We start from the raw sequence: 12085 nt of genomic DNA on the forward strand, positions 1-12085 counted from the left end.
GCCGCCCCAGCGGACCCTCACCTCCTCCAGCCGCCGCCCCAGCGGACGCTCACCTCCTCCAGCCGCCGCCGCTGCTCCTTCTGCTCCTCTATGCGCTTCTGGCGCTCGGCCAGCAGCTGCCGCTTGTGCTCCTCGTTCTCCCGCTGCTGCTGTTCCAGCTGCTGCCGCCGCAGGGCCTCCGAACGCTCCTTGTTGGCCAGCTGGAGCCTCAGGAAGTCCCGCCGCAGCGTGGACTCCCCCGGCAGGTTCAGGATGGAGCTGCGGGCAGGAGAGAGAGAGACGGGGAGGCTGCGTGTGGCGAGGGCCGCCCTCACCCCGGCGCTGGGGGAGGCCGGCGGGGCCAGCAGCTCGCCTGCGCGCGGGGACGCGAGCCGCACGGCCGGCCACGGGCTCTCGGGCCGCTGCTACTTACAGTCCTCAGCCCCAGAGAAACGGAGTCACGGGCACCACAGACCAGTGTGCAGCCTCCTTTTCACGGTGGCCATGGGCAGGCGCATGCTGTCACCATCCCGAGAGAGAGGTCCCCCTCTCTCCAGCACCGTCCTCACTGCTCCCTTGCCCTGGTGACCCGCAAAGATCTGCTTCTAAAGGTTTTAGGGAGCGTGTGAGCCCTAGGGCCTGGATCAGCTGAATTTTCACGTTTAAGAGAGGCCTGAACAAAGCCAGCAAATGAAAGGAACAACCAGGAGCAACAAGGGACCGTGTTCTACTAAGAGGACATCACCGTCCCCGCACCACCTCCGCGACACCTTGCACCCAGACCCAGGAGGCAAATGGCAGGCTGCTCGTGTGAAGACGTGATAAGCCAGGGAGGGAAAACATCAGAGTCAGGGTCACCACAGAGTAGAATATGAACCCACATCTGAGAGTTCAGGGCTTGTTTCATTGCACCACGGTTAAAGGGAAGTGACATGGTTTGGCTCCGGAACGGATGGTGTAGCAAGGACTTCAACCCAGCTCACGGATCCCTAGATTCCGTTGAAGCACCGTGGCCTCAGTTTTCTCATCTGTAAAATGGTAGTTGTGCATCATGTGCACATGTGTGTGTCCCTGGTGGTCTAGGGCTGCTCTATTCACATCTCACTGCATGTGAACAGCTCAAAGTTACACTCTTTGGTTGTGCATAGCAGCCTAACAGGGAGGTGGGGCAGGCTCCTATTTGTTCACGCAAACCCAGCCCTTTTAATCTTGCTGGCGACTTCCACTTGAAATAAATCCATTAAATAACTAATGAGCCGCTTTTAGGTTGCAGGCACTGTAAGAGGCTCTAGTGGATAGAGCAGTAGCTAAACAAACTCTCTCTCTCGTGATCTTCTTGCGGGGAAGAGAGACAGACAAATCATTAGACAGACAAATGGCTGCAAATAACATAATTTCACATATGAACAGGCTCCATAGAAGACGTAACAGTTTAAGAGTGACAGTGGTAGGAGGCTGGGACGGGGATTAAGGGTTCTGCTGCAGATGGGGTGATCAGGGGAGACCTCTCTGAGAAGGTGCCAGATGAGCTGAGACTCAAATGATGAAGAGTCGGTCCCACGAAGAAGTAGGGGAAGAACCTTTCAGGCAGAGAGGAAAGCAAACGTAGAGGCCTGTGGTGGGAACAGGTGGGGCCTCTCTGAGGACTTCCCAGAGCAGAATGAAGGAGAGAGGTGGCCCCGGGAGGAGGCCAGGGACACTGGGCAGACCTGGGGAGGCACGGGGCATGGAAACCACGCACGGAAAGCTTATAGTCAGGACACTGATGTGATGGGATTTGTTTGGCTGCCGAGGGACAACTGTCTGCAGAGGGCCACCAGCTGGGTGGGGAGGGGCAAGGGGACGGAGGCGGAGAGAAGCATTGGTGGCAGAGTTAACGAAGCTGGTTGATGGATGCGGTGTGTGGAGTGAGCGATGACTTGCAGGTTTTGTCTTGGCACCTGGACAGTGGTGGTGACGCCAACTGGGGTGGCGAATGGTGGGGGGAGCAGGTTTGGTGGCAGTTGACGAGGGGATTATTCTGTGTTGGACAGGGTAACCATTGTGCAGTGTGACTGTCATCTGTGCCCAAAAATGACATAAAAAGGCTTCATTCTTGAGGTCTTACAGACATTGCTTGGATGCCACGAGCACACCTCCTCTAAAACTTAACAGCTTTTGTGCAGAACACTAAAACAAGCCCCAAGTGACAGTGCTTATGTACACAGGCCACAAGCAGGACTTGGGGAACCACACACACGAGGAGCCTCCATTAATGCAAATTGATGCAGAATCAATGTCAGGCGAGTAGAGCTGTAGTAGTGGCTCAATCATCGTTGGTGTGGGGCTTGGGTGCCATCTTTGGGCTCTCACCCCATTTCTCAAATGAGATAACCACTGTCCCTTGCCACTTTTCAGGATTTCATGAAGATTAATTACATGGGTACATAAGACAGGACTTGGAACATAATCTTCCATGTGATACAATGACACGTTACAATTATCAAAGTGTTAAGGCATGGCTAGGTCAGCCTGCTAAGTTGACTCCTAACATGCAGTTTGACAAGTACTAGTTAAAACAGGGCTTCTCAGTTCTATAGAGAGTGATCAGTAGGGCTGACATGACATCGGGGTGAGCTTTGGAAAAAGAAGAATAGTACGCAACTTCTCTGAGAGCAGGGCACTTGGTTCTTTGCCTTTATAAGAATGTTCATTTTCCACGTCACTACTTGACAAACATCATCTTTACGCAGCTAAACTGGGGGCAGCCAATGTGTAAAGTATTGGATAGAAGGAAAAATTCTCCTTCAGTCTTTGACCTTGATAATTCCTGTATCAGGTGTAGAGAAAAACTGGACGGCCCTGTAAGTCCCTTCTTCTTCCAGTAGTTTAGCAGTAATCCAGCTTCGTAGATCTAACTCAGAAAAAGAAGCCACCAGCTTGTTCTAGCAGCAACGACAGAGCTGGCCCCTTTCCTGAGCAGGCAGCTGTGCCTCACAGTATGGGAATTTCTCCTCCTGGACCACTGGAGTCCCCTCCTTGGATGGCTAGAGGATGGGGACCCATTTCCCCTGTGAGCCTCCTGCCAGTGCATTTTCCCCAATAAATCTCACTTCACCTACACCGACCATGGTGTTTGTGCCTGTGCGACTCAACTCACCAAACTGCCACCAGCTGAATCCTCTCATGGGAGAGAAATCTTGGCAATGTGAGCACACTAACCTTAATTATTGATACACAGACTGGAAGAAGTGGGAATCAATGTCAAGTGAAATTCAAAACGCACGGATCATAACGATAAAGCAACACTGATCCTGGAGTCCAACATGTGACAACTGGAATGAGCAAGAAAGTTTCTATTTAGGGTTCCCCTCTAGAGTGTGATTTGATTTCCTGGAAACCATTTCCTCTTGGATTAGCTTGTGGTGAAAATACCAAGACATGTGACAAGGACGGTGGCTGCCCAAATGGGCTTCTCAAAGGTATGAAGTAACAAACTGAGTAATTCGAGTCCAAAAATACCACTTAGGTCTCCTGAAAGTCATAGTTTTAGGTCCTTTGAGTCTTGCATTACCCAGATAATTGACTCCTACCCATTCCACACGTTACATATGTGAGGAAACAAGGTCTTAGAATAGAGACCATAAATCTTAGGGGACAAGATAAAGAATACGCTGATTTCCACGTTTTTGTAAGAGTTTGCCTGGGGACATTTTCCCAAATTAATGAGTATGTTCATGGGCAATAAATTAAATAAGACCACCTTGCTGGATTCTTAAAAATGAACCTATAAATCAAAAGGAAGTGAGTTTCACACAAGCACAATTCAGAACGTGAAAATAAGACTTGGCCTTTGTTCTCCTACCTGGGCTCTCCTGAGTCATTCTCCTCCTCTTCTTCCTCACTTCCGCTGTACTCATACTCGGTCTCATCTAAAGAAAGACTCACAGAATGTTAGTGCACAAAAAGATGCTACAGCTCAGCCAATCCCACCCCCCTCGTTTTATATATAAGTAATCTGAGGCCCAAAGAGTTGTCATTAATGCTGACCTGAGACAGGCTTCAGGCCTCCTGACTTGTGATCTAACAGTTCCCACCAGCTGAGCTGGTGGAATTCACATCCAAGACTGTTCCAGCTGACTCTAGATATCTGTCCCTAATGCCTGCTGTTCAATGACAAGGAACTGAAAAATAATTGTTCAGTTTGTGTTAACTCCCATTAGAGGACCACCTAAACCAATCTTTATTGGCCCACTATTCACTTATTGTCCGTATTAATCATTTTTTAAGTAAGAGTTTTATTATGACTTACATGGACCCACAAATTGTCTTTAGATATCTCGATAAACACCAGAAAGAAATTTGACAGCACGTGCTATTAGAAATATAGAGTTAAATGACCCACTGGGGACATTCATTTAATTCAGTAATATGTTAAGCAAGTTAACATGCAATAATGAATAAGACTGAGTCTTTGCTTTGGAGGAGATCAGAATCTAATGGGCGAGATGGACAAGTAGGTAATCAGATCTGCCATGATTATTAAGAAATTAATCTTTATTGGGTGTCTCCCATGCTAGTCACCCTGGTAGATACTTTACTTATGTTCTCCCATTTATTTTGCTTAACAATCCTTTAACATACTACCTACTTTTCAAGCAAAGACACTATTACAAGAGGGTAAGTGACAGGACCAGTGACTTACTAATAAAAGACCGATCAATCTGGGATTTGGATTTAGAATTCCATCCAGAACTTCTCCAACTTTAAAACTATGTTCTTTCCAACATATTATATGCTAAATAGAAATGCATAAAAAGAGCAATGGGATAACAGAGAAAGGAGCAAAGTCCATTGGTCATAATGGGGGAAGGGGCCAGCAAAGTCTTTTGAGGAGGAAATGAGCTGGGCCTTACAATGTCAGTGGCCCTGCTCCAGGCAGATGGCAGCTGAAAGTGGTGGGAAAGGGCATTCTAAGCAACATAACCACGTGAGTAAGGCTGACAGTAGTACACAAGATGTTCACAATGAATTGTGAATGGCTAGATGTCTGGCTGTGAGAAAAGCAGACAGAATGAGTAAGCCTAGCACGTCTGATACGACTTCCTAATCCTTATATACACCTTCCTGAGGACTTTTCTGTGGGCAATGGGGAGTTTTGGAAGAGCTTTTAATTTTAGGCAAGGGAGGGTCACATTACTGTGATCCTTTCATAGCTGTGGGTTAGTAATTACAACTTTGAAGGCATTTGTGTAGCCTTAAAAAGGAACCAAAACTGCAATTTGGTTGTGTTACCACCAGGAGGCAGCACCTACAAGAACTAAACACTCCGCCTTCCCTACTCTTCAGCCAGTAAAGGGATAATGAAAAGGTACTGAGGAGGGCACGTGTTGTGATGAGCACTGGGTGTTATACTTAACTAATGAATCATTGAACGCTACATCAAAAACTAATGATGTACTATACAGTGGCTAACTGAGCATAATAAAAAAAAAGAAAAGGAGCCCAAAGCACAGTGACTTCAAGTATATATTTTTTTAAATCACAAGTTAGCTTCAAATATTTAGATATGCACAAAGCTTTTGGGCTATTTATTTTTTGAGTATTATTTCACCAAAATGTAAAGGACCTTCATAAAGTGTTTCACTATTCCACACTGAAAGTTGACTATTCCAAACTTTCCTGAAATGAATCAACAGAGAGTTTGAAGTAAACTGCAGAAATTTTATCTAGCAAAGGGAAATTCTAGCAAGGGAAAGAAGCACACAATTAATCCAAATATTTCTACTCTCTAGGGTGAAACCTTCATTTGTCAGGCCCTTCAATTGTAATACTGCACCAGAATCTGGTCTTATTGCTTTTATATTACTGGCATAAATTAGCATATGTCAACATATCTTAAGGAAAAAATAGTATCAAGTTAAAAAAATCATATATCGATTCTCATTAAAATTGTTTGAGTGTACCAAAAGCTGGTCCTAGAGCTACTAAGAGAGTGTGAAAGTCCTAGAGGAAGTCAATTAAGTCATTTGATGAAACTGAGCAAATGGATGAGACCTCGCTTGATCGATACTCTTTCTGGGGAGCAAAGAAGAAGGCTTCTGATGGCTCTAAACCTAAACAGAATTAGGTTCCTTACATTACCAGGTCACTCTTGAGTTCATCTCCTACCAAGGATCTTACACTTCTACTGTGCAGAGAAGGAACACATTAAAAACAGTCTATTGTCATAGAATGGGGAGTTCTGAGTCACATTCCAGCATCTGTGCCCCCCAAATGTGAAAACAACCCAAGGCCCAAGCTTTACCCATTCTATTCACAGGTCAAAGGCAAAGAGGTCACGAGTTCTCAGAAAGTAACTCTGAATTGTGTTGAAAAATTATAAGTCAATAAAGAACTTTTTATATAAAAATAGCTAATATTTATTGAGTATGTTTATATGCCAGACATTGTATTAGACATTTTAATGCCTTATCTCATTTAATTTGCAACAATACCAGGCGATACGGATTACTATCATATCCCCTCTCTTATTTTAAAGATGAGAAAACTGGGATGAAGTTCACGTACCTATTCAGGGGGTAGAGCTAGAATGGGAACTCAGAATTTGAATCTGGAAGCAACAGGCCCACAGAAAAAGAAACTTCCCTTTTAGAGAAGTCAGCCTTTAATGGTTGTGTGTTTGATGAAAAATCAGTCCTGGATTTTTTTTTTGGAGGGGTGGGAGGAGCAGGGACAGAAGGAGAGGGAGAGAGAGAGTCTCAAGCAGACTCCACGCTCAGCACTCAGCATGAAGCCCAACACGGGGCTCGATCTCATGACCCTGAGATCATGACCTGAGCTGAAATCAAGAGCCGGACGCTTAGCTGACTGAGCCCCTCAGGCACCCCACTCCTGGAACTTTTTGATCTTGACTTACCTATTTCTCTCATGCCTGGTTCTTTCTGGTTCCTTCAATTCCCCTCCCAGCATCACCTGACAGACACCTCATCCCTCTCCACCCACGAATAACTGGAGATGGGCCTCCTTTTTTTTTTTTTTTGTTCAGGATTTTTATTTATATATTTATTTTCCAGGGCTGTAAAAATTTTATGTTCAATCAAAATAGGCAATGAAACTTCATTTCCTATTTAGCACATGAAGTAAAAATAGTTTGATCCCCAAACATTTAAAAGTGTATCTTTTATTTTAAATTGAAGTATAGTTGACATACACTATTTTGTTATTTCAGGTGATGGACCTCCTTTTTGGCTTAGCCTCATAACCTCCTACTCCTGAGTCGAACCGATCGCACATTTCCCTGAGTTCCCGAGGCTGGCAGCCAGGAAGAAACTCTTCCCTTGAACCTTCACTGAGGTTTTCTCCTCCTGCCCAACCCCCTGCTGACCTTACCTCTGCCCAGTCTTGTCTCACACTGCTCACCGCCCACCCCACATACCTGCTCATACCTTGCCACATTACAGACAGTAACTGCAGAAGCAAAGAAGGGGAATTCAAATAGAAGGAGAGTGCCCTCCGTCCTGTGCTGCCCACCACCCTCCAATGTGCCATCTGGCTTGGAAAGAACAGAGGAGAACCGTGTCCAGGACAGAAGCGAGGAAAAGCACAAGGCCATGTGCCTCGCACCCTTGCTGCCTGGCCTTCCCCTTTACTCTCCACTCCACCCTCCTCCCCCCTACCCCGCTGCTCCTCCTGCCTCCAACCAGGTAGGACTCACCCTGTCTGTCCTCTGGATCTTTCCCTTTCCTCCCCATACCTCAACCTTCCGTACCTCCCACCCACCTAGGCACAAAACCTGCCCCAGACCACGTGAGTTTTCTCCTTGGTCAGGATGCTAGATAAGGAGGTCTGAGTCTCTATTCAAACAACCAGGATACAGTCCCAGGGCTCCAAGTTTGCCTCATGTCCTTTCCACTGATGCACGGAAAAGGTAGCATGGTACAACAGCTAGAGCCGTAAGAGATAAGACTTTTGACTCTCTAAAATAAAGTAGTGCATTAAATGATCTTCCAGCTCAAAGTTCAATGTTCCATATATCAAGCCTGGCGATGCTGTGACTATAAGAAAATTCATTCTGACTTCTGAAATAAATTCAAAATGAGCCTCAGAGCACAAAAACTTAAATGTTGAAGACTGCCAGGATAGAAAAATGTCAACTAAGTGGTTTTTTTTTGTTGTCTTTTTTTTAGGTTGTCTTCTGTCGGTTTTTAGTCTTCAAAACATGAATATTCATTTGAACTAAGAAAATCACTTGTCATATTAAACCACTTCATAGTATTACTCAACATGACTTTTTGTCAGTGCCTGGAAAAGGTAATATTCCTTACAGTTCTATCCTGTCATGAAGATTCCATTTCACAGTCTCACTCCATTGATGCCTACAGGCTGCGAGCTCAGAGGCAGCCCTTCACACTAAAGAATAATGCAGGCCCATCTGAAACCCCCACGGCCACCTCCAAATATATCAAGAGCCCATGACCCACTCCATCTTTTGTTTCCTTTGCTGAAATACAAATGTGCTTCTAACCTTTCTCTCCTCGCTTCTTCTTTGTTCTGTCAATATGGTCCTTGAGTTGAATGCGGACCTGCCGTTCATTAGGTTGGTCTCGTATAAATGGATGCTTCATCAATTGTTCTGTTGCTGGTCGCTGGCTGTGATTCTTTACCAAGCAGCTCTCAATAAATGACTGGAATTTTTTTGACCTGCCACATGAAAGAGATGAACCCACAGATAAAAACACAATCCAAAGAAAAAGCAAACTTCCATTTTCTAAGACACTACGATGAAAAAAAGGAAGAAAATAGGTGCAATTAGTCAACACAGGGATCAATCAATCACAAAATAGGTCTAGAACTTTATTAGGTACAATGGGGTTCGAAGGCATCATCACCATCAACACACAATTCATGCAATGTATGGGAGTTACACTCATAAAAGCATTTTTGCACAATTTATATATAATATCACACAAGAGACCAAAAGGAATCAGAGAAGAGAAAGACCTTGGTGAGAGTCACATCTGGAAGGTCCATTGTAATGAGGGTACCTGAGCTGGCCTTTAAAGAATGAAGAGGAAATCACTCTGGGAAGACAGTTCAGGGAGGCAGGAAATAGTGAAAAACTAAGGCTGGGGCTGAGCACACTATACATCAGGGACACTGAGGTAAGCCGTCTAAATGAGGCAGAAAATGAAAGCTGGGGGAGAGCATAATCAGGGTTGGCTCATTTCTACGTTTTGTAGAAATGAGAAAGATTCTTACTTGGTAAAGTGAACTTGGTTAGGCAAATTTTTTAACTGGTAATTTCAAAATTACTTTTGAACTTTGCTCTCCAATCAATAAGAACAGGGTGTATGAGTATGTTTGCTATCAACCCAAGGACCTGGAAACTTAGGGACTAAGTTCATACCCAGACGTGCACTTATCTCCCTCTAGAAAGGCACTATTTCCTCAAAGATAAACCCTGTGCCAGAGAGTCACAGGGCAGGGGAGAGCCGGGGAGAGACACCATAGTAATGAGTAGGGGAGCGAGTCCACACTGTGGTAGAAATTAAAGGTGGACTTTAGCTATGATTCATGAGTTGGGCATGCATGTTTTGGCCCAAGAAATTGCCCAGCATCATAAATAATTACTTCACGACTATATAGCATGCCTTTCTGGTGTGCCCCATTGGCAGCTTGGCACATCACCCTCAGAGACCTTAGGGGAACTCTGGTCACCCTCTTTGCCGTACCCACTCTGCTCAGAGCAGGAGGAAATCCATTTTTGTGCTCTCTGTCGCCCTCCTGTGGAGTGCTGTGGAGTAACAGGAGAGGATCCCACGAGCCAGCTTCCCTGGGTCAGCCAGCAGGCCCCCCTCCACACAGATTTCAGGCTTGAAAGCTGTCCTCATCACACAGAACACAAGGGTGAGCATGTTCTTTAAAATTCAAATGCAAGAGGGCACTCAATGTAAGAGGGCACTCACAGATGCACCACTCTCCACTTCAGCCCTGGTCAAAGCAGTTTCTCATCTTATTCCATGTTTTTAAAGGACTGAATCATTCATATTGTTTCCTCCCTAAATTTCTAAGATAAGTTCAAGCTTTCAAATTATTTTACATAGAGGCAGATGTACCCTGCTATGCTGGGGGTCATCCCAGGATCAATCAGGATCGGCCACCCTGTGGACTGTGGAAAACAGTAATAATAGGGTGGACACTCTGTGCACCTTCTTGCATGTCCTTCAGCCTGTACCCCTGCTTCCTCCACATGGGCGGTCTCCAGTGTCTGGTGTGCCTGAGTCATCTTTGTAGCCAGAGCACCCTACCGGCCCTCAGATGCTTGATGAATGAATGAATGCACGCATGGTTATCAGATGTGAGTTCTGGACAAGTGTGTGAAATGGTTACCTTCCAATGTGTGCTTGTGAGGGACAGACAGGGAGGTTTGGAGAAGAGATAATATTGAATATGCTTTCTTTTTCAGGCCCACCAGACAAATGAATGGAGACACAAATGTGATATCATCTAAGGAGAGACTTTGTGAAAAAAATCCATCATGGAATAATGGGCTGTCCTAAGGAATAAACGGAAGAGAACGAGGTTAACCTGCATAAAGAAATAAACAAGTTCCACATGGCACTTTTCTAGGTAGAAAATCAGTATCAAGAACATGAAAACAAAAACAAATTAAGACAGGGAGCTGTTAAATATTCATTACAAATGCAAACGAAAGCTGTTTTTTCCTGCTTGCAACGAGAAGGAAGTGCTTTCTTTTTATAAAGTGCTTAACTATTAATTTTAGAAGGTGATAAATAAAAGAAATCACACCCAATTTAAACATGAGATCCAGACTTGATAAACTGTACATTCCATTCCCCAATACTGACATCTAAAAAAAGGCAGTGGCAACTAGGAGGGGAGAGTGTTCAGAGTTCAGCAGAACCAGCTGTGGTACAGAGTTTTCTTTCCACTATCTCTTCCGGTGGGAAGGAAGCTTCGGAGATATTCAGGAGAATAACTCGGGGTCCAAAGGTTGGGCCAAGATGTGCAGGACCATAAGGCTGGCAACGTATCTCATGTCTTCTTCAAATGGTACCGTTTGAAGAGAGAATAATGCTCCCTTAAAACAAATCTTCGAAGAAAGATTTATTGTCTCTTATTTAAGTTAGTGCGACCAAGGAATCAATATGCTTAATTACATGTTTAATTAAAAGTAAAACCCTTTCCATATGTTGAACACCACTTGACTGTTTGCTGAGCGGTCTAATGGGTTTAAAGTACATTTATATAACTTTATTGTTTGCATCTCTGCTGCCGGTAATTTAGTTCTGTCTCTTAAAAAAAAAAAATGCCTAAGATTAGTAATACTAATTTCCCCAGGGTTGGCCTGGAGAGATAGATGTTAATGTTTGGTGCTTACAGTCGGAAGCCCCAGTTCTAATACCAGCCTCACCAAACACTTTATCTTCCCAGAAGATAAAATAGCAGGAGGGACTATAAACTTTGGAGTGAAAGCAGAAGGCAGGGGTTCCAGGCTGGATCTAGCAATGAGGAGCCTGGGACCCTGGCTAAGCCAGTTAACCTCACCAGGCCACTGGTCTTCATCTGGAGCACAAGTGGGTTGGACCAAGGAAACTTGTGTCTCTTTCCACTGAGACGCACTTAAGATTTTTCTTTTTTTTAAAGATTTATTTATGCATTTTATTATTTATTTAATTTTTAAAATTTAAATTCAATTAATTAACATATAATGTATATTGGTTTCAGAGGTAGAGGTCAGTGATTCATCAGACTTTTATAATACCCGGAAGCACTTATGATTTTTCTAATGATCTCAATCAAGCGTTTCTTTGCCTGTGTGGAATCTTCACATTTAAAGAGCGTGGGAAAAGAAAAAGACCAACTGCCCTTTACAGGAATGAAGTCCCTCCCGAGTTTCTCCAGAACCTCCTGCAGGAGACTATAGCACTGAGTAGGGCAGGGAAGGGCACCATGTGGGTTAGCCTGGTGATGGGTATTAAAGAGGGCACGTATTGAATGGAGCACTGGGTGTTATACGCAAACAATGAATCACGGAACACTACGTCAAAATAAATAAATAAATAAATAAATAAATAAATAAATAAATAAATAAATAAATAAA

General features: G+C 44.4%; 1 protein-coding gene across 9 annotated transcripts in view; it reads right to left on the reverse strand.

Moving 5' to 3' along the window:
* Positions 1 to 12085, reverse strand: part of TNIK (TRAF2 and NCK interacting kinase) — a 384684-nt gene that overhangs the window by 87482 nt on the left and 285117 nt on the right. For all 9 annotated transcript variants that reach the window (XM_034998906.1, XM_034998896.1, XM_034998868.1 and 6 more), the window contains exons 10-12: positions 8486 to 8661; positions 3824 to 3890; positions 54 to 258 (exon numbers count right to left, since the gene is read on the reverse strand). In XM_034998906.1, coding sequence (XP_034854797.1) covers positions 54 to 258; positions 3824 to 3890; positions 8486 to 8661 — 448 coding nt within the window. The remainder of the gene's footprint in view (positions 1 to 53; positions 259 to 3823; positions 3891 to 8485; positions 8662 to 12085) is intronic.

This window comes from Mirounga leonina, unplaced genomic scaffold (assembly GCF_011800145.1).
Source record: "Mirounga leonina isolate KUSES-001 unplaced genomic scaffold, KU_Mleo_1.0 Mir_115, whole genome shotgun sequence".
Lineage (NCBI taxonomy): Eukaryota > Metazoa > Chordata > Mammalia > Carnivora > Phocidae > Mirounga > Mirounga leonina.